At 33.5% G+C, this 23,913-nt stretch overlaps 2 protein-coding genes across 2 annotated transcripts in view; one reads left to right on the top strand and one right to left on the bottom strand.

Annotated features, from left to right (window-relative positions):
- Positions 1–17,569, top strand: part of LOC145319389 (uncharacterized) — a 38,762-nt gene extending 21,193 nt beyond the window's left edge. Inside the window, exons 7-10 of the mRNA XM_080161506.1 lie at positions 14,701–14,803; positions 15,610–15,762; positions 16,816–16,964; positions 17,445–17,569. Of these exons, the coding sequence (XP_080017632.1) occupies positions 14,701–14,803; positions 15,610–15,762; positions 16,816–16,964; positions 17,445–17,492 (453 nt within the window). The 3' untranslated portion in view covers positions 17,493–17,569. The remainder of the gene's footprint in view (positions 1–14,700; positions 14,804–15,609; positions 15,763–16,815; positions 16,965–17,444) is intronic.
- LOC145319388 (uncharacterized) lies at positions 17,503–20,991 on the bottom strand. The gene is made up of 5 exons (XM_080161505.1): positions 20,878–20,991; positions 20,073–20,116; positions 19,251–19,322; positions 18,489–18,600; positions 17,503–18,127 (listed from the first exon to the last, which is right to left on the bottom strand). The coding sequence occupies exons 1-5, from the start codon at positions 20,960–20,962 to the stop codon at positions 17,997–17,999; spliced, it is 444 nt and encodes a 147-aa protein (XP_080017631.1). The 5' UTR covers positions 20,963–20,991; the 3' UTR covers positions 17,503–17,996.
- Between the last annotated feature and the right edge of the window lie 2,922 nt (positions 20,992–23,913).

The following is a 23,913-nucleotide window of genomic DNA, read 5'->3' as shown; positions in this document are numbered from 1 at the left end:
ATCCATAGTTGACAAAGCACATAAATATAATAAACAAAAGTTGTACATTCTTTAAATATTGAGCAAATCAAACCCATTTCCTCACTAACAACAAGTGGATGTATCATGTTCTTTTTTTGCGTTTGGGCCTGAGTTAATCCTTACATAAAAGTAACAAGATGATTTTCTGTTTGTACCAAAGAATCTAGCTGGCCACTTGACTGATATTATTCTTCTTTAAAATATGGATTCACGTAGGTCCAAGGTCCTTCCAAAAAATCGAACAGATGGACAGACAGACGGACATACAGACAGACATACAGATGGAGAGACAGACAGACATACACATAGATAGACAGACAGACAGACAGATAAATGGAATGACAGACGGATAGACAGACCGACATACGTACATAATGATGGACAGACAGACAGACGGACAGAAAACAGATTGACAGAGAGACGTACAGACAGAGATATGAACAGACAGAAAAATAGATGGACAGACAGACAAACAGAAACACAGACAGATTGACAGACAGACAAACAGAATGACAGGCAGACAAACAGATGGACAGACATACGGACAGACAGAAGGAGATAAAGATAGAAAATGTTTTAAATCTTATAATTTACAAACATATGGACAGATAGACGAACATACAGACGGAGAGACTGACAAAGAAATAGACAGAAACTAGTTTAAATCTTAAAATTTAAAACATATGGACGGACAGACAAACATACGGACAGATGGATGGACAGGTAGACAAACAGACAGATAAATGGATAGACAGACGAACAGACAGACATACATAAGGACAGACATATGGAAAAACATACAGATAGACAGACAGACGGACAGACAGATGAAAACTGGTTTAAATCTTATAATTTTCAATGTTTATATCTGTTGAAAGGTGTAATATGACAGTGTGGTTTGGGGCAAGATTCATATCTAACTCTCTCCTTATTAATGAAAAAAATCGAGAATGTCATATCCTATTTAGTGACAAGCAATTGTCCATTTAAGAATTTTAGACGATTTTTTTTATGGTATGAATGACAGAAAAGACGAATATACAGTGTTTAGATGTACACTTTTTCATTTGAATTATCACTGAAATTTCAGCTGTCTTCATTTAATAACAGCCGAGAAAATCACATTTCCTCACTGTTCAACTGGTGTACAGATATAAAAAGTGAATAATAGAGTAGCTTCCAAACGGATGAATTACTGAGTAGCTTCATTTCTATAAAGGAGATACAATAGCTAGAATAAAGACACATAGGTAAAAATCTTGATCAAACAAACTGACAAAATACCCTTTTTAGTAGCAAGGCTACTGTAAAATTCACTTTATTTGTCTGTTGTCCTGTCCATCATTAAGTCATTATGTAACAGTCACTATGGGAACACTATGATTTTCTCGGCTGTTATTTAAGGTAGACAGCTAAAATTTTTAGTGAAGATTCCAAGGCCTGTGCCCATCTGTATTCATATACATTTTATTTTCGTCTGTCTGTCACTCATGCTTGAAAAGTCAAAAAATACTTATTTTTAACCCTTAACAGTTGGGGGGGGGGGGGCATTCATCACCCACCCCTCCGGTTGATTACGTGGCTTCAAAATTAGATAAAATTGTAAATAAATCTTAATTTATACAATATTTCTTTTGTGTATAAGGTAGTCACCTAATTTTTTTTTTTGGCAAACACTTAGATATCAATGAGCATCTGAGAAAAGTGGTGTGTAAGGTAGTCACCTAATTTTTTTTTGGGCAAACACTTAGATATCAATGAGCTTCTGAGAAAAATGGTGTTATGACTGTTTGACCGCTCCATGACTGTTTTGTAGGACCAGTTTTTTGTCCAGCTTTTACTATAGACATATATCATAAATATCATGGCTTCTATTACAGCTAGAGACCAAAAATTTTTTTTGGTAAATTCTTGAGTAATAATAAAATTCTGTGAATAGTAAGGTCATTATTATTTGACCACTTCTTGATCATTTTTCAATTTCCTACCTGTAATTTTGCTGTTTGTAAGCTGCCAGGTGCCATATTTCAAAATAGCCTTAGACCAGCCCATTTTTTTAAACTAGTCTTTTGTTGTGATAAGATACAGAAAAAAATAATAATAGGTGCCGTCAAACCGCTGTATTCACCAAATATGGCAGTTTCCATTATTTGCTGTTTTTCGGCCATTGTCAAAAAAGTTAATTGTTTGTTAAAAAAATTAAAATTCCACCTAAAATTTGGTATTCCTAGCTTTAAAATTGGCAGCTCTACAGCTGTTTTAATATTTAGCGGCTGGCTGCTAAAAAGCGGCTATGGAGTGGTCGTACCGCTATAACTAGAAAAAGTAATTTTCTTTAAAAATGCACATGAAGCACCAGAATTTTTTTTTTATGTCTCTATCTGTAACAGAAGCCAAGATAGAGGGGGGGGGGCCTTTTAAGGTTAAAATTGGGGCCAATATGTAAGGGTTAACAATGTTTCAGATTTGGTAATTGCCCAGACTCTGACTTTATGTCACAACAAATGTCATATATGACTTTTGGAAACAATGTGTCAGATATGGTGATTGCCCCAACTCTACCTCTATGTCATTAAATGTCATATCTGACTTTTGTTAACAATGTGTCAGATATGGTAATTGCCCCAACTCTGACTCTATGTCACTAAAAGTCATATATGACATTTGGTAACAATGTGTCAGATTATATAATTTCCTCAACTCTGACTCTATGTTACTAAATATCATATATGACTTTTGGTGATATTGTGTCAGATTAGGTAATTTTCTCAACTCTGACTCTATTTCACTAAATGTCATATATGACTTTTGGCAATAATGTGTCAGATTAGGTAATTTCCCTAACTCTGACTCTATGTCACAAAATGTCATATATGACTTTTAGTAATATTGTGTCAGATTAGGTAATTTTCACAACTCTGACTCTATGTCACTAAATGTCATATCTGACTTTTAGCAACAATGTGTCAGATTAGGTAATTTTCTCAACTCTGACTCTATTTCACTAAATGTCATATATGACTTTTGGCAATAATGTGTCAGATTAGGTAATTTCCCTAACTCTGACTCTATGTCACAAAATGTCATATATGACTTTTAGTAATATTGTGTCAGATTAGGTAATTTCCCCAACTCTGACTCTATGTCACTAAATGTCATATATGACTTTATTGATATTGTGTCAGATTAGGTAATTTTCTCAACTCTGACTCTATTTCACTAAATGTCATATATGACTTTTGGCAATAATTTGTCAGATTAGGTAATTTCCCTAACTCTGACTCTATGTCACTAAATGTCATATATGACTTTTAGTGATATTGTGTCAGATTAGGTAATTTCCCCAACTCTGACTCTATGTCACTAAATGTCATATATGACTTTTAGTGATATTGTGTCAGATTAGGTAATTTTCTCAACTCTGACTCTCTTTCACTAAATGTCATATATGACTTTTAGTGATATTGTGTCAGATTAGGTAATTTTCCCAACTCTGACTCTATTTCACTAAATGTCATATATGACTTTTGGCAATAATGTGTCAGATTAGGTAATTTCCCCAACTCTGACTCTATGTCACTAAATGTCATATATGACTTTTAGTAACATTGTGTCAGATTAGGTAATTTTCCCAACTCTGACTCTATTTCACTAAATGTCATATATGACTTTTGGCAATAATGTGTCAGATTAGGTAATTTCCCCAACTCTGACTCTATGTCACTAAATGTCATATATGACTTTTAGTGATATTGTGTCAGATTAGGTAATTTTCTCAAATCTGACTCTATTTCACTAAATGTCATATATGACTTTTGGCAATAATGTGTCAGATTAGGTAATTTCCTCAACTCTGACTCTATTTCACTAAATGTCATATATGACTTTTAGTGATATTGTTTCAGATTAGGTAATTTCCCCAACTCTGACTCTATGTCACTAAATGTCATATTTGACTTTTAGTGATATTGTGTCAGATTAGGTAATTTTCTCAACTCTGACTCTATTTCACTAAATGTCATATATGACTTTTGGCAATAATGTGTCAGATTAGGTAATTTCCCCAACTCTGACTCTATGTCACTAAATGTCATATATGACTTTTAGTAACATTGTGTCAGATTAGGTAATTTCCCCAACTCTGACTCTATGTCACTAAATGTCATATATGACTTTTAGTGATATTGTGTCAGATTAGGTAATTTCCCCAACTCTGACTCTATGTCACTAAATGTCATATATGACTTTTAGTGATATTGTGTCAGATTAGGTAATTTTCTCAACTCTGACTCTATTTCACTAAATGTCATATATGACTTTTGGCAATAATGTGTCAGATTAGGTAATTTCCCCAACTCTGACTCTATGTCACTAAATGTCATATATGACTTTTGGTGATATTGTGTCAGATTTGTTTGCATTGCCAAAAATGAGAAAATAACCTGACATAATGTCACTAAATTTCAGATTGAAATCTGAACTTTGGTCAAATTTTGTCATATCTGAACTTTGGTAACAAAGAGTCATATTGAGACAGATTTAAATCTGAAATCTAGTGACTGTGGATTTCTAATCTGACCGAAAAGGGGTAAAAACTACTAGGGTAGGAGAAAAGCTACTGTGAAAATATAACGAAAACACGCTACGTCGTTTTCCTTCCATGATCAGACTTGAAATTACGGCTGCAAATTCGCAGCAACAGCTAAAAGAAGATTAAAAGTAACAAATCTCGCGGCTAGACTGCCCTTGTTATTTGTTAAATTTAAAAATATGCCTAATTAATATTCTTTAAGAACAGAGATTCCATTATTTTTCTTCAATCTTTCACAAATTAAATTGAATAGACGGATTAAATTTGTGGTGTTACAAAAAAGTTAAGTATTATGATAAAACAGTTATAAACAAATATTGTTCTTTACTAAACCCTGAGTTCAAACATAAATGTTCATCTGCAATTTTATAGCAAATTTGGCTGCAGCTGCAAACAGTTCAACCAATTCAGCAGTTGATTGTACTTAAATGTTACTTGCAAAAAAACTAATTATTGAATAATAACACAATCTTACGCCAATTTGTTAGCGGCCAAGAATAATTCAAGGAGCTATTATCAATATAGCCAGCATATTTATTAAAAATAAATGTTCTAAAATTTTGTATCACCACATTTTGAACAAAATGTTTGTTGCATTAATTATGGTTGATTGGCTCTATTCATATACTCACACACACACACACGCACACACACACACACACTCATAGTCTTATCCTTTAAATCCTTTTAAAGGGGTAGAATTCACAATTTATTAAATTTATTCAAATAGTTATTTATTGCATCCTATAGTAGACAGCTTTCTGCGGATAGTAAAGTTATTAGATTACTTACAGTTTTTATAGCCCCCAGGGGTGGAAGGCCCGTATCAACAAAACTGGTAATATTTTTATGATATTTAATTTAATATTCGTGGAATGTTATCTATAATACGATAGATGATTTTTTTGGGATTGCTCAGAAACGATTAAATCCAGCGGATAATATTTAGTTTCATAGCTGTGCTGGAAAAAGAAATAACTGTTTTCTATTTTAAAACAATGTAAACGGTAAAAAAATATAAAAGTATTTAAAATTTTGTCAAACTACACAAGACTTTGGTTCACCGATTTCCCTCATCCATAATTTTTAAAATTTGTTTCATGAAATAAAAACCGATGGAAGGGGAAATTGATTTTTTAACTGTCGAAAGAAATTACTCTAGCTTTTGGGTATAGTCCCTTTCGTGCCAACGGTTCTTAAGGAGATTTCATATTTTCACAATAGATTTTCTCATATTCTTAGCTCCTGCGGGGGGCTCCAACAATACTGGGCCAATTGCCTAACCCTGCGTGACAATCCAAATACCCAAATATAACCTAAAATAACCTATCAAAAGAATTGTTGTCTCAACCATGACACTTTGGTTGAGCTTGACTTCCGAATTAGCGGGAAGTTCACGAGATCAGTTGGCGAACATACAAACCCCCAATACCAGGAACCATCAAGTTTCAACAGCAGGTTTGAATATAGATTTATTGATGAAATTATTTCAAAGACCTGAAATTACAATATCAATTAGTTCATAATTCCAGTTATTTATAACCACGTAATCTTATTTGCTTTTTAAAATCATTTTTCTCTACAGTAAAAAATCTTTGGAAACTTTGGCTTTAAAGGAAAATTATTTGGTTAAATAAATCATTGTTAAATGCAACAATAAGGCACATACAAATTACTAAAACATATATTAAACATAATTAAGTTTCATGCTTAGCTGGCTAAAGCCTTTTTAAAACTACATATAATCGTCCTATACACCATTCTTCCTTATAAAATTAACAAATTCTACCTGAAGCTCTTATGGTTTCAAATCCCTGGTATACTAGGGTCGTTCACACACTATGAGACCAATGATAGGCCCAATTTTGTTCTCCGAAATCTTCACACACACATGTCTCATTCAAAAGTGAAAAACGTGGGCGCATATAAACAATCCATGCTGCGTCACTTTATGAAGGGAAAGTCAAAAAAGACGACATTTGCGCTTAATTCTAGGATTAATGATAAGGAATTAATTTTGCACTTGATAAACACAAAGCTTCCTCGAAAAGAGGTTAAGACACACCCCCCGTTTGAAAGTCAAATTAACTTCCTTAACGAGATTCAAGGTTTTTTTCGCGCTGAGCATTAGCAACATTTCTCACTAAACTCAACTCACCATAATCACATGAGAATGGCCACATCCCGAAAACGTGACAATTTTGCTCCTAACTAAATGAAACCCCGTGAATGCATACACAATATTATACTCCTCACTAGGACTCATAATACCTCACATTTTAGGATAGAAGGATGGGGATTGGTTTGTACCATACAACATTCCATGCACATGACAATCACAAGATCACATACACAAATCCTAAAATGGATAATCCTATTAATCATGATGTTGTAAATATAACAACTATACTGAATAAAGTCATTTCATAATCAATAGGTAATAAATCATTAATAATAAATCAATAAGTACCTACGAAATCAGGTTGAAATGTAAACAATAATGGTAAAAATAAAACGAAATAAATCTTAGACAAGAAAATTAAGATTTATAGGTACTTAAAACTAAATTTGTTAAGCATCAAAAAGAGTAGTAAGAAAAATATTTCAAAATCCTTGGGCAGAAAGTTTTTCAAACCAAATGAATAAGAACTGTAATATCTTAATCAACAATAAAACTTTTTAATACTTAAAGAATAGCAAATAATATCTTCGTTAGAATTTTCATTGAAATTATGAAAAAAATACCAATTTTTCTTTGTAAAAAAATATGAGACTTTAAATATGAATTTTCAATCATTCCTTGATCTGAATAAACTGTTTTACTTGATTGAAATTCATATTTAATTCAAAAAATCTGCTAAAAATACTTGATTTTTTCTTAGAATAAATATCGAATCACGCAACCTCGACACATTTATTCCTTTTTGTTAAACTTTTCAGGTAAGTTTTATAATGAATTGTACTTTTGAAAAGAATTTAAACTCAATAAAATTAAATTTGAGCATATGAAATAGAATAAACTTTAATCGCATTTCATTTGATTCTTATTTTAGGCATAAAAATAGGCATATGAAAAATGTGGCTTTTTTTTACTAAAAAAAATCTCAATTTCCATAAAATAAGAATCAATTGTTAATCATAATTTTTTATCACCGCTTTTATTTTAATATCTGCGATAAAAATGAAGGAAAGGTTAATTTAAAATATGCATAGTTTATCTTAAATTAATTATGTGATATTCATATAAATAATAATCAATATTTTAATAATATCATACATCGTGTTCATTATTATAAATGCTTAATAGAAAATAGAGTCTACATTTTTAAACATGAACGAAAATATATGTACCTAGGAAAATAAATGCTATAAATACTTCTCAAGGTTTAAAATTGCCCTGTCCGAAATCGCTAGGTACATATATTACTACGAATCTCTGCTCTCGGAATGAAGAAAAATCTTTACGCGTGGATTATTAGGAATCCTTGCCTCCGGAGTGAAAGAAAAAACTTTATTTGCTTACAAATTAAAACAAATATCTTGATTTTTTGCGATAATCTTTTTAAAATAATAATAAGAAATATTTTAAACATTATCATAATAATTTTACATGTTGTGTTCTTTACTTTAATGCATTATCTCATACGAGAATCTGAGAAATAACATTTTTTTTAAGCAAACGTGAACCATGAAAAAAATACCTCGAAAAATAATTCTTAAAAATCTATTTTTCTCAATCTAAAAAAAATCTGCAAAATCATTTGGTAGTTAATACACACAGACTTTTGCTTTTCAAAATCATACTTAAAGAAACAAAATCTTTTAAAATCTGCTTTAAAAGTCTAAACAATTTTGTAGAATTTTTGTGCTTAAATATGAACAATAAAATTAATTGAATAATGAATACTTATTCTTTGCAGAACCTTTTTAGGTTCCCTTCACAAGCTTAATATATAACTTGTAATATTTTTTCTTTAAAGATCATTTTCACATAATAGTTTATGTTGTAGATTAGATATGTGTGATTTGAAATTTTTCAATGACTTTCTGGCGGCAACACCCGCCATATTTCTACCCGCCATTTGCAGGCCTCTTACCCTGTGTCGGGCGGCAAGGTTGGCAGCAGCCAAGTCGATTCTTGATTCATGACAGCACCAGGGCAAGTGATAAAAGTGTGACTGTCATAAAATTTAGAATCATCTACCGGCTTTTGTCCGGCCGGAACCGAAACTCCCGTCGGCTCTTGTCCGGCCAGAACCGAATTTCTTATTGGCTCTTGCCCAGCTGGAACCGAAACTCCCGTCGGCTCTTGTCCAGCTGGAACCAAAACTCTGATCGGCTCTTGTCCAGCCGGAACCGAAACTCCCGTCGGCTCTTGTCCGGCTGGAACCGAATCATTCAGCGGCTCAATACCCGCCGTAACAATATTCTCAACGGCTACAGTATCGTTACCAATATCATCAGGAATAACTGCAGCACAACTAACATCATTATCAATAGCAGCTACGGCAGACCCAACCGGCTCATTATCAACAGCTACGGCAGTACCAACCGGCTCATTATCAACAGCTACGGCAGTACCAACCGGTTCATTATCCACCGCTACGGCAGCTTTATATGCAGATTTCTGCTGACCAGCTCCATAGGCAGCACTTGTACAGATAAAACCACTACCAAAAATGGTTCGCCACAACATAGACTGGCCCACTTTCTGGTAGGTTGATGGAAACACGTCAGGATGTGTATTTCCAATGATGATATCTAAGCCTCCACTAATATATGTAAATCTTTCTGGCGGCATCTTAAATATTTTGGCGGCGGTTTCTGGATGGACCGAGCGCATCTCGTTGCCACCTCCGAGGTTAGGCATAACAGCTGCCTCAAATTCTCTCAAGTTACCATCCCTGTCCTTCAGATAGAACACCACATTGCGGCAGGATGATTCACTACCGTCAGCAACAGAAATGTTTGTATATCTGCCGGTAGATTTCAGCTTCAACTTGTGGGACATCTTCTCAGATATAAGTGGTAGACTCGCACCAGTATCAAACATGACGGCGGCATGGCAGGCGCCGCCGCCAGGTGCTACAACTGGAACTATTTGCAGCAGGAAGGTACAGGTGCTAGGCGCAGAACTTGATTTGTAGACTGTATTCACACTAGCACTAGCCTCATGCAACATACGACTATGATAACCGTCGCAATTATTGGTGCCACAGACACCAAGCTTATCCGATTTATTACAATTGTCAGCAGCATGACCCTCACACAGGCAGAGTTCACACAATTTATTCTGCTGGACAACTTTTTTTCGGTCAACAACATCCATCTTCTTAAATGTGGGACAACGGAAAATAGGATGTTTATCCTCGCAATTTTCAACAGGACATGCACTGTTCCACTTGGAAGCCTTGTCCTTTCCAGCCTTTCCATTCTCATTGTCACTGCGGCCAGACACTTGCGCGGCGGCAGCTCTATCACGATTTCTCTTGCCGGCGCCATTGTCATAGGACATATCACCGGCCAACATGGCACCCCTGGTCCTCTCCAGCAGTTCTACAATCTTCTGGATGTTTGGTTGGTTCATGCTACCTAGCTCCATCATAATTTTGTCTCTCAAATTTTCAGGGCACTTGTCTTTAAAAATATGAATAAGAGTTAGGTGATTGTAATCCTTAGCTGCAGAACCAACGATGGCTTCTACCTCCTGCATCATGCTCTTGAAGGTAGCAATTGCGCTAACCACGTCCACAGGTTTATCCACAGGTTTCATCTTGTTCAACTTAGTTAAAATCCTCATGAACCGGCGAGTGTTTGATAAAAACATCTGATCAAGAAACGCCCATTGTTCATTATGATCTCTAATCGCTGACACTTGCTTGCGTAGTTCCGGGTTGGTTATCACCTTCTCCATACACAACATCAGACTTAACCTCTGGTCAGCAAATCCATAACCAGAGCATAGATCCTTAAAGACCTGTTTAAAGTTTGGGTAATCCGTGTCAGTACCGTCGAACGACGGCAACAAACTGTTGTCCCAGCGCCCATACTGCGGGTTGGAACTCCGAATGTCCACGGCAGACATACTTCTGGAGAGAATGGCAGGTGTCCCACTCTCATCCAAGTTAGATGAACGACGTTCCATCTCTCTAAGCCTTCGGTACATATCACGTACTTCTTGGCGCAACTCCATGGAAATTTTAAGCACTCCCATGTCCATCTTCACCTTCTCAATGACGTCGAGGTTCCTGGCGACAGTGCTTGACCTCGCGTCGTCTGAATCATTGTCAAGCCAGTACAGAATTTTTGTACACTGCTCCAACGACGCATAAACTTTATCTGCAACAGTTTTCTGCTCACTAGCTTCATCCAAATCACGCTTGAACTCGCGCAGCTCACTAGTATCCACGGCAGGTTTTAGACTTTTTATTAGGTCAGATTGGTCCTTGACCTCACTAAAAATGTCACGAATTGATTTTAAATTCACATTTTCACATGAACTAAAACTTTGGCAGGCTTTTAGATTTTCATAAAACACTTTTATCTGTTCGTCAAACACTTCTAGCCTTTCATTGCCAATAGCGATAGCTCGCTCAATTTTCTGCTTTTTAGTGAGCACCATATTGATTCACTAGGTAATTATTTCACAGAAAAATTGTCAATGTTTTTTTTTTTGCATCAATACACTATATGCTATTGATTTATTGAAGAATGCTAACGCCTATTCTTCAGATTCTTTGAAGAATGCTAATGCCTATTCTTCAGAACCATTTGAAATTGCTTGTGCAGCGCCTTCAACCATCAGGTTATTTGAAATTCGCTTGTGCAGCTCCTTCAAACTCCATTCATTTGAAATTGCTTGTGCAGCTCTTTCATTTTTGCATCAATAATCTAGATGCTATTGATCTCTTGATGAATGCTAACGCCTATTCATCAGATACTTTGAAATTGTCTCAACCATGACACTTTGGTTGAGCTTGACTTCCGAATTAGCGGGAAGTTCACGAGATCAGTTGGCGAACATACAAACCCCCAATACCAGGAACCATCAAGTTTCAACAGCAGGTTTGAATATAGATTTATTGATGAAATTATTTCAAAGACCTGAAATTACAATATCAATTAGTTCATAATTCCAGTTATTTATAACCACGTAATCTTATTTGCTTTTTAAAATCATTTTTCTCTACAGTAAAAAATCTTTGGAAACTTTGGCTTTAAAGGAAAATTATTTGGTTAAATAAATCATTGTTAAATGCAACAATAAGGCACATACAAATTACTAAAACATATATTAAACATAATTAAGTTTCATGCTTAGCTGGCTAAAGCCTTTTTAAAACTACATATAATCGTCCTATACACCATTCTTCCTTATAAAATTAACAAATTCTACCTGAAGCTCTTATGGTTTCAAATCCCTGGTATACTAGGGTCGTTCACACACTATGAGACCAATGATAGGCCCAATTTTGTTCTCCGAAATCTTCACACACACATGTCTCATTCAAAAGTGAAAAACGTGGGCGCATATAAACAATCCATGCTGCGTCACTTTATGAAGGGAAAGTCAAAAAAAGACGACATTTGCGCTTAATTCTAGGATTAATGATAAGGAATTAATTTTGCACTTGATAAACACAAAGCTTCCTCGAAAAGAGGTTAAGACAATTGTAAAAATACGACGAAACACCCATTAAGAGGCGTCGACACGAAAAGGACTATACCCAATTTTTTTAAAAAAATTTCATGAGTTAGTCCCCAGGTATTCAAGAAGAATTTTAATTAGATTTAAAAATTGAGAAACTGAAAAACAATTTCAAGGACGTTTTTATTTAATATTATATGTATAATATTGTTCACTTGAATTAATTCATTATAAGTTTAGGATTAAAACAGGGATGATTACGTTCAATAATAGTGTAGCTAAAATAAAATAATAACATGAAAAAATAAGAATGTCGGAAATTGGAATGCTAAAAATCAATATATATATAAAGGGTGTGCAAAAAAAAATGCGGACTTTTTTAAAATTAAAATTGCGCGGCTTGTGTTAATAGTAGAAAAATGTTATGCATATCGTTAGAACCGCTATGAACTCTATTTTTTGGAAATATAATAACGGATCCTTTGCTACGTATAGTTTGGGAGCTACGTGTTAAAATGTCCCAACTGACGTAAAACTTGACTTGCGAGTAAATTTTAAAATATAACTAAAAATCAGAGAAGATATTTTGCAAAAATTGATGCGTACATTTTTAAATTTCAAATTGCGCGGCTTGTGTTAATAGTAGAAAAATGTTACGCATACCGTTAGAACCGCTATGAACTGTATTTTTTGGAAATATAAGAACGGTTCCTGTGCTACAAATAATCTAGGAGCTAGGGGGTAAAAGTCAAATTTTAAGTCAGTTGGGACATTTAACATATAGCTCCTAAACTATTCGTAGCAGAGGAATCGTTCTTATATTTCTAAAAAATAGACTTCTTAGCAATTCTAACGATATGCATAACATTTTTCTACTATTAACACAAGCTGCGCAATTTTAATTTTAAAAATAGTCCGCATTTTTTTTGCACACCCTTTATATATCTAATCGTCATGTTACCATAAAAAAATGGACAATCAAAACATTGCTATGGAATAGAAAATTTATTTTAACTATGTAACTACAGTCGGACACTGATTAATTAAAGCTGAGTACTGCTTCAAAAAAATATAAACACGCATATAAATATTATAAATTTTAGAATTAAAGATAATTACATTATTTAGGGATCTAAAGGGATAAGACAATGGGCGATAAATTGATATACAATATACATCCCCAATGATGCAACACAAAATTATGGACACTCAACTAAATCAACCAACCTATTAAAAACAATAAAGTCACCAAAGTTGTTAAGCCAACAAATAAGAAAACATTATTTAAAAACTTTGGGGACTAGTGTGATAAACAGCTCAATGGCCCCTGCCCTCCCTTCCTGTACATTATTACATATTGGACAGGAACTACTATAACAATATATCTAATACTACGCCCCTAGAGGCACTTAAGTGAGAAGTTGAATTCGATAACCCATTTTTGTTTGGGGGGGAGGGTATTTTTCATTTTTGGGGGGGGGGTTGGGGGTGTACCATCCCCCCACCCAAAAAAAAATATAGTTATAAACCTTCCTGGGGACTTATGAGAAGCTACCCTGTAAAGGAGAACCCGATCGTTTCAGCGGCTAGCTAGATCCTTCGGTACAGACAGAAAGACATCGTTCTACTTTGTATTATAGATAACTAATTCTGAAATCAATGTTTTTGCTTGGTATTATTTTATTCTTGTTAGAGAACCATTATATTGCTGATTCCAGCTTAAAGAGAAGAAAAGAGTTCTTATAAATTAATTTTTAAAAGCTCAGCAATATTATTTACTATTTACTTCTCTTTGTTATAATAGTTTCATGGCAGGGATTGGATTATAAACAATTATATTTAAGAACAAAATGTCTGTTATTTGTAGGATATGGATTGTGGGTGGAAGAAAGGGTTGTATATTAATTGAAACATAATTATTCCCTACATCCCTGATTTAATATGGTATTGCTTATTTAGCAATAAATATTATTTACTTCTTATTTGATACCAGTGGCTTCGCCCCTAGAGCCCTCTAGAGAGATAGGGTGTTGGTACCCATCCCCAAGGTTCACCGGTTAGCAAGATACTTCTGTACAGACAGACACACAGACAGTCACAGATCCTGTTACTTTATCATAAGGATTGAAATATTGACCCCATTGTAAAAGGCAAAGTTACATAATGTTATTCTGTTGATAAAAAAAAAAGAATCCAGATAATCGTTATGATAACAATTGTTTATTGACTGATAAAAAATCTTGATGTACATGAGCTATCTTACTAAAACAGATCCTCCTCATTCATTGGTTGAAAATTTCTTCTAAACACTGAAAGTATCTTTACCACAAAATAGAACATTTAAGTATCCTCTTTTCGCAAAAATAGAATAATTTATTTGTAATTGCTGCTATTCTTTATCTTATGGATATGATATTTTGTGTAAATCCTTATTTTTTAGACTGTATCTGAAACTCGAGTGAAGCGTTCTTATGGTAAAGAATCTCCAGCTATTATGTATCTACCTCTTGGTGGCGCTATTACAAATGAATGCGCTCCCGCAGGTGTTTATTTATGTTTTACGTTTTACTGTACCTTTGTTTACTGTTCTTGTTTATATTTATAATACTGTTATTATCCCATTGCTATGCTGCTTATGGTCGGAATTATTGCTCCTGGGCGACAACTAAACTTTTTGGAGAGAAAAAATGTATTTTTATGTATATTTTAGGTTAGGTAAGGTTAAGTAAAGCACAGTAGAGATAGTAGGGAGCCAAGAATAAGGTGCAGGCAACAAGCAAAATAAAACTTAAATAATATTTGAGGAGTTGGTAAAAAGATCACCAATTCTACTATGTGTTGCCCCCCAACCACTAATGAAATAGGTGTATAGGTGTCGTGATTATTTTTCCGAATTAATTTTGTTGTTGGCATAAGCTGATAGGGAGCCCCCGCAGTAGTTTTAGAGAAAACACATAAACTTGATCTTATAAACTTGATCTTATCATAAACATTTATTAATTCTTAAATTAAATAAAATAGCAGTGCAAAATGTTACATTGTCAAAAACTTAGTGTTATCAAACGCTTTGGTGAAGTATCAACTACAATATTATCATTTATTTGTAAAAGTTAGGTTACTGTATCAGCCAGCCATTCAAACCTTTGAACATTTCTATATAAAAGTAGAAGGATGATTGTTAGTCTGATATGAGGGATCTTGCTAACTGCTGAAATGATATGGATCATCTTTACAGTAAAGCGTTTTATATAGTACAAGGGAGGGTTTATCAATAATTTAGGGGAGCCGATTGTGTTTACAAATTTGCTTCAAAAGGTTTCCCATTAACTGATATTCGTCTTTGTTTTAGCTGGTTCCAGGTTGAATCAGCTGGTCCCCCTAATGTTTGCTGGTATGACCTTCACCGTATTCGATGCTGTGGCCAACATCAACAACAACATCAATTCGAACAACAACAATAATAACAATCAGAATGTTAACTTCCAACAGTCAGTCAATACAGGTAAGTAAAGGAGAGGAATATGGCAGATACATTAATTTTTTTACATTACAATAGAGGAAATATTTACTTATCGTCCATTGTCCCATTCCTAATATTCCTTTTTAGTAGCGAAGCTACTCTATAATTCACAATGTCCATCCGTCTGTCCGTCCGTCTGTCCGTAATTAATGAATTGGGGGAAACTTTATTTTCTCGGCTCCTATTCAAGATAGACAGCTGAAATTTTTAGTGAAGATTCCCACTATATATGCCCATCTATTGTTTTGTCCGTCTGTTTGTTATTTGGGGTGCTACATCGATTCCTAATTTTTACGTTTTCGTGATTTTCATAACGCCTTTTCAAGATAAAGGGCTGAAATTTTCAGGGATTAATTAATTTTATATTCTACATATTTTCACCAAGTTTTATTAATATTTTTTTTATTAATTGGGGTGCTAGATCAATTCCTAGATTTTTTAGGTTTTCATAGTTTTCTCAATTCCTATTCGGGAATGACGGTTAAAATTATCAGGGATTGAGTATGCTCATGTTCTACATATTTCCATCAAGTTTCATTAAGATTTGTCTATTAGTTGCAGTGCTAGGTCGATTCCTAGATTTTTAAGTTTTCATGATTATAAGGTTGCGTGATTTTAAAGGTGTGATGATTTCCCTATTTTACTAATATTAATATTTTTTTATATGACACCGCTTTATAGTATTTTTTCCTGATATACAATCATAATTTTTGAGCTTCGCTACTTATGGATGTTGTTATCCTTGTTTAAAAGATATTTATATTTATACTATTGGTTTCCAATATTAAACAAAATTGTTTTAAATTATTGGTAGTATTGTTATGGATACAATTGTCCTTGAAGACAAAGACGTCCAATGTGGGGGATAAAGGGGCGTTTACCCCCCTCAAATTTTGAAACATCTCATTACCCCCTTAAAAATGTTTTTTTTTAAATATATTAGATTAACCCCCTTTAACTTTTGAAACCTCTCACCATTTAACCCCCCCTCCCCCTAAAAAAATATACAACTTTTCAGACAATAAAATATTTTAGTTGTGACTGGCAATATAAACGTTGGTAACAACATCAACGTGATGAATGCTGCCGGTAGAAAGAAACGTAGCAACAAAAATTATGTCATCAACAAAAATTCAACAAATTTCCAAGAAGATTTCCACGAAAGAAAAAAGAAGGCAGCGAAGGTAAGCATATAAAATCTTTCAAGACACTAGTTTTTTATGTTCAAATATGATAGACAAAGATTTCTGCAAAATTAGGGGTCAATAAAAATCATTGAGATAGTTGTATGCTTAAAGGGGGGAGGCGGTTGTGACACTTTTCGAAACCAAAACTAAAAGTCAAAGGAACTCAACTAAACAAAAGATTTACAGCACTGAAATTTGTTTTTAGGCGGGAAACGACGATAGCGGCGATTTTACCAACTTTTCTTCACAGTTCCACATTGTACCTCTTTAAAGCGACTAACATTCCAAATTTCAGTGATGTAACTCTTTTTTAAGTTGAATTCCTGTAGTTTTGGTTTCTAAAAGTGTCACAACCGCCCCCTCCCTTTATAATTATAAATTTATTGGCATTTCATACTAGTGCATGTAACAGTTTAAATTTCTTTTTCAATGTTTTATTTAATAAATTTGTATGTTGTTATTCTTGTTTTATTTCAGATTGCTATGGCTGCTGTGAATGAACTTAGACTTGCCTACAGTATGTGATAGTTACCTCTTTGTTTGTTAAAAGTTAAATATATTTTTATCATTTCATTTTTACTTTAATAAAGGTACATACATAATTTGGTTTACAATTTATACTTATTTCAAATAATGGTTTTAATACATAAAGGAAGACAATTTATATACAATTAAAAAGGCAATTTAGTTTTAATTTTTTTTTATACATTGCATTGCATTGTAAATTAAATATCAATCTTACATTCGAAGCTTTTTAACATTTAGACACGTAAATCAAATATTTCTTTCAAAATCGATTATTAGCTTCAATTCAAACTAATTTGGATTTTGACATGTTTATAGTCTTCCATCAATTTAGCAACTCTGAAACTATAATTTAAAAGGAAAACATGTCCATTTAAGTATTTTTTTATTTTTATGGATGCTGTCATCCTTGTTGTGCTTTGCATTTTTAATACTGCAATTTACTTGTTTATTTTGTACATATTCTAAATACAATGCATATAAACTATTAATGAATGTAAATTCTTATTCTTGTTCACAAATGAACCTTGCTTTTAGTCCAGGAATTCTACACGGTATCTTTAATTCTTCTTCATCTATAGGAGACCATTGGTAGCAGTAACCATCTCTAGCTATTAAACTAGGAGCACACCCTCCTATAAATATAATAAACTTATAGTCCACCTATACCTATGTAACTATTAGTAATCATTTCTAGTAAAAGGAACTGTGTGTTTCTGTCGGTACCGAAGGATCTTTGTATCTGCTGAACCAATATGGTTTTCCTTTGTAGCATTGTAGGTCTGTTTATTTTTAACTATTTTGGTGGAGGGTACCACCAAACTCCCAAGAAAAATGTTCCCTATAAAAAAAATTATCCTCCCCCCCCCCCCTCAAAAAAATAAAGTTTTTAAATAATAACCCTTCTAAATATTAAACTAGGGGCGGGTACATCCCTTTACAAATGTAATAAAATTAAATTATGAATAGTCGCCTCAACAAATAAATATCTTTTACCTTTAATACTTTTGCAATGTTGAAGTGCATATTTAAAACTTGATACTCGCGAGGCCAGCTGTCCTCCATGTTCCATGCAAAATATAGCGGCATCGTACACGTTTTTGTACGCCTAAATGAAAAATATTTCTGGCACCTTGTTTTGTTACATAAATGCAGAGTAAGATATTGGGATGAATCTGCTTCGTTGTGACAGTTCGTGAAAACCTATAGTTTGTCTTTTACAATTACTATTGGATATCCTATTCCTTGTATGCTTGTATACATTTGTTATGAAGACGAAGAAAGTCCCTAAAAAAAATCAGCATTTTTCGTCATAAAAAAGGGATTATCCATCTCTTTTTTAGGGGTTTTCTTTCCCACTCCTCCTCTCCTCATCCCTCATTTTTATGACGTCATTGAGGGACTTTATCCGTCTTCATTTGTTATTGCATCAATTTAAGGTAATCAGGCATTAAACCTGACATGGACCTATACCAATTTAGTAGAAATCAAGTCTTTATGTGGACAAACACTAACAATTCAGTGCACCCCACAGAATGTGGTGCAACATTTTAAAACATGGTGCTTTCACACACAGTGCTTGTTGAACACTGATGATTCCCCCCTACAGTGCCCCAATCCAATAAACTTTGCACGACCTAAAGTAATTATTAGACAAATAAAAAAAACGCACCTCTTATCTTTAAAAAAAAAGTAGGTTGGTATCATTGCTCAATAAGTTACATTGTGTGAAATAGAAATTAAGAAATTATCAATTACCTCCGCCCAAGAGTCTGTGATACCCCAAGCAGGATGGGGCCGGGAAAAGAACAGGCATTGACGTCCAACTTTCTAAAAAAGATATAGTTTTATGTAGTTAAACTTTTATGACTTTGATTCGTCTTTTTGCACATTCTAGAAGGGAAGTTCTGAGTACGCAGCTTCTAAAAGAAATACGAGTTTGAATTATTTTGTGAAACTTGATTTGGTAAACAAGAATCTACGATAGTTAGAGAAAGAAATAAATTTATCTTTAACGTCGGAGAAAGTGTCATGTGTGACGTCATAAAAATACGTCTACAAAGGAAGGACGAGAGAAAATGTTGTACAGGAAACCTCCAAAAGAGAGATTGATAATAGGAGTATTTCTATGACTTCTCTCATGACACTTTCAGCTCTCCCTCACGTCGGTAATTATAACCAATTGGCTGGGCCTACAAATCAGATATCAAGAATAATAGGATGTGTTTTTTATGGACAATTTATAAGAAAAACTGAAAATTTGATATGTTACTGCTTTGGAAACGGATCGATATTAGAAGAAGCAGGTTTGTGGAGGAATAGTTATTTATCGCATTGTATTATAAACAGCTTTCCGCAGACATAAAAATGTATAATTATAAGATTAAAACCAATTTTGTTAGCCCTGAGATACCGAAGGGATGTGCTAACAAAACTGGTTTTAATATTATAATTGTACATTTTTATAATACGATAAGATACATGATTTTTCATTATGGTTTAGAACCGGTTCTAATCCAGCGAATATTAATCAGTTTCAAAGCCATACTGGAATATTATTTTTCAGATCAGTTATGTTACCTCATATGGTGGAATACATTCAATATTACTCGTCCTTACAACAACTGAAATAAAAGTAGGGACAATAGTGATATCATGGTTGCTTTATTACAGGGCTAGCCGGTTGTAGAGAGGTTATTAAGAGAAAAAAAATGAAACAGGTAAACTTAAACGTTGCTTTCCCTCAAAATACCCAGCGAGCAAACATCCCCCCTTCCTACCTCTTAAAAAATTGAAAATACGAGTGGGGTTGTTTTTTTCTTTCTACCTAACCCTTGGGGCCTTCGGTATCCTATCAATACGGTGCTACCCTGTACCCAATATAACCTAACCTAATCTTATATAAAGTAAAAAACATAAACGCAACTCCCCTCCCCCCCCTTCCAAGCAACTAATTTACAATGGGAGGGGGTTCTGTGTTCGACTAGTCACTTTAAGGGAAACAATCTCTTAATCTTTCAGTTGTGAGAAAAGCTGACAGTAGCTGCGGATTGTCAACATGCTTTAATTATGACTGCCTGTAAATATCTCGCTAGCCATTACAGCGAACTATGAACTCTAGCCGCAGCGCTCGGCTCCCTAGCCTGCCTAGCCGCAGCGCTCGGCCCCCTTGCCTGCCTAGCCGCAGCGCTCGGCACAAAATTGAAAAAAATTGAAGAAAAAAATTCTAAGAGGATAACGCCTTTTATTTCTAAAAAAAGGTCATTCCCCCCACCCCAACCCCTGTCTTTAAAAAGAGCCCATAACAGTAAAAAAAATTAATAAACGTTGGACGAAAAAGCGACAAAGTGAGTCATAGATAACTAATTAATTAAACAATACCTACCATAATTATCAAAATCTTGTGCAAAAATGGAGTGTGCTAAATTGATGAGTACAAAACTAAATGTATAAAAGCCGTACATTATCATATATTATTACAACTGTTTTTACATAATCTGAAAAAAAGTTATTAAGATTAAAACAAGGTTGAACTTGTTTATAGGAGTAGCATTAAAAAAGACCAACTTCACTATAAATAAGGCTTTCGGCCAAAAAATCGACGGTTTCTAAAGGTTTGTATTATTTTTCGTGTTTATTGGTGGATTTTAATAATTTAAAACAAATATTCGAAAATCATAAATTTATTAAACTTTCTGAATTTTTAGATACAACATTTAAAACTAAAAATTTCTAATATATTTCTGTATTCTTAGTGTTGTATTTAAATCTTGTTATAACTGCACTATTCATATAGAAAATTGTTAGTATAATTTTCAACAAGAAAAAAAATGCTGTAGTTTCCCTCTTATCGTTTTTGGACCAAATACAAAAAAATTTCATGATTATTTTATGTTAGGTTTAGTAGAAAATTAAGGGGAGAGGGGTCTGGTCGTTTGTCCACATGAGCTTTTGTTTAATCATCAATAAAACATATTAATCAATAACCCAAATGATTTTATTCTGATTAGAATGTAACATAATATAAAGAAATTTCTTGTTGTCAATACAATAAATTTTACAGTTTCACTTTCAATTGTTTTCACTGAAAAACTTTCTATGTTGTTTCATTGTATGTTGTCAAACCATCAAGTAATCAAACCTTTCACATACAAAGTTAAAAACTAAAGATTTCTCCCAGCACATTATATACAGACAAACACGCTCTTCGTGGTTTAATTTGCTGCTTTCTTAAGGGCTTCGCGCACACAAACACACACACTTAAACACGCAAAAGGGACACCTTAAAGTTAAATGATATATTATAATTGTAGTTGTATATTAACAATTGTTTTTTTTATTTCTAAGCTATAGATGCTTAACAGGTTTTTTTTTGCTATTTTCATCGATAGTATTTGTAGGCCACCCAAAAAAATCACTTGTGTTTTTAAATAAAACAAAGTTTGAGAGCACCCATTAAAAGTTATGAAAGTGCACGCAAAACTATTTCTTATGAGGCCTATATTGGGAAACAAGTAGCAAGGATTAGGTAATTAAAGCTACAATGTTTCTTTTGTATTTTTAAAGCAAAGCTTCTCTACACTTGGTATGGTTTTTCGTTCGTAAAACATATATCCCTTGTCCTTATTTAAGAAATGTTATATAAAGTCAAATTTTTCGAATTTGGAATTATGATTCCTGTAATTTGATATATTTGTAAATGTTTGTTTTTCTGACCTTGTGATTACATGAGCTTTGCTTTTATCGATATTGTCATCCATGTTAATCAATGGCTCATGAGGAAAGGATTTTAACAAATACAAGTAGATACAAATTATAATGATAAAATATGATAAATGCAATGTAATGATGATTAAGTCAATAAAAAGGATATGTATTTTTTATCATTAAAGAGTCAACAAGGAAGACCTATTATAATTTAAACGAAATATAATTCAAAATTTGTCTTTTCATTAAATAGTACCTTCAACCCCCCTAGCATTTATCGAATCTCTATTATCCAATAAGAGGAGGTTATATTTTTCTCACCAAATTTGTTTGGAATTAAACATTTTTTTAAAAGTAGTAACCCCATTTTATGTAAAAACAAGGATGACAACATCCATATAAGCGAAGCTACAAAATCGCAAGGACAAACGAACATTAACACTTGTATGTACAGTGTCTGTACCTATTAAGCAGAATATTAATTTTTAAGTCTGAACAAAAATCTGTTACAAAATTTAAGTAAGTACAGGAGACTGTCTGAGGACATACTTAAATTTTTATATCTTTATTATACAGGTGCTTAAAATATTGTACCGTAACCTTGTTGTCCTCGGAATCTTTTTTTTTTTTTTATATTTTTAATTCTTTGGATCCGTCGCATTTATTACTGTCCTTTGTTCCAAAATCAGATTAATAGAATAGCGTCACTTAGGCTAAAGAGGGAGGGGGGAGGTAACCCACAACTTTTAATTTTAGTTTTAGAAAGAAAACTTTCTATTGTAAGGAAATGGTTATCCTAATATATAAAGTAATAAGCTTTTTTGTCTGTACCGAAGGATCTTGCTAACTGCTGAACTGATCGGGTACTCCTTAACAGGGTAGCTTCTCATAGGTCCTGGGAAGGTTATTAACTATTTTTGGGGAGGGTACAGCCACCCTCCCAAGAGTAATCGCCCCTAGAAAAAAATTAGCGCCCCTCCGCAAAAATTAAATTTAAAAAAATGGGATTTTTTTGGGATTCAACTCCCCCCTCCTTAAGTGCTCCTAGAGGCCTCTAGGAGCGTAGCCGCTAGTTAAATTTATATGGAACTAAAAGAATATCACTGCCAAGGAGGAGAACCATCCATATCGGTTTAGCGGTTAGCATGATCCGTCAGTAAAGACAGACAACAAACATGGATACTTTAACTTTCTATAAATATTTATTATACTTTTTTAAAAGCGAAGCTTTTCTAGAATTAGGGTCGGGCCATCCGTACGTCCGTAACGGATAGCTTTTTCGTTAATTTAGGCATGTTAGAATTGTCCTATCGATTTCAAACTTTGCATGGTGATTACTTTAGTAGTTAGGTACGATTTATATAGCGTAGCAACTCTATAATCATTACCAGAATGTCCGTACGTCCATTTTAAACATGTTGAGTTTTTTTGCTTTTTTAACAACGAATTTCTATGTGATCTAATTATCCGATTCATCTGATTTTTTCTGTATTGATTCCTGGCACAACAAAGTATAATGATATAAGCGAAGCAACTCTAAATTCAAGTCTTATAAATGTAAGTATGTCCATAAACATTATCCTGCATCAAGCAGCTTTTCAACAAATTTACTTAAAATTTTGCTTCGACTCTTATACATTTATATTCTGATTATTCAGTTCTGACACTATACAAGTGTTATGTCCGTTTTTCCTACCGTTTCAGTGCTTCGCTT

Source organism: Acartia tonsa, chromosome 5 (genome assembly GCF_053477335.1).
Source record: "Acartia tonsa isolate MP-2025a chromosome 5, ASM5347733v1, whole genome shotgun sequence".
NCBI lineage: Eukaryota > Metazoa > Arthropoda > Copepoda > Calanoida > Acartiidae > Acartia > Acartia tonsa.
This window is presented reverse-complemented; position numbering and strand designations above follow the sequence as displayed.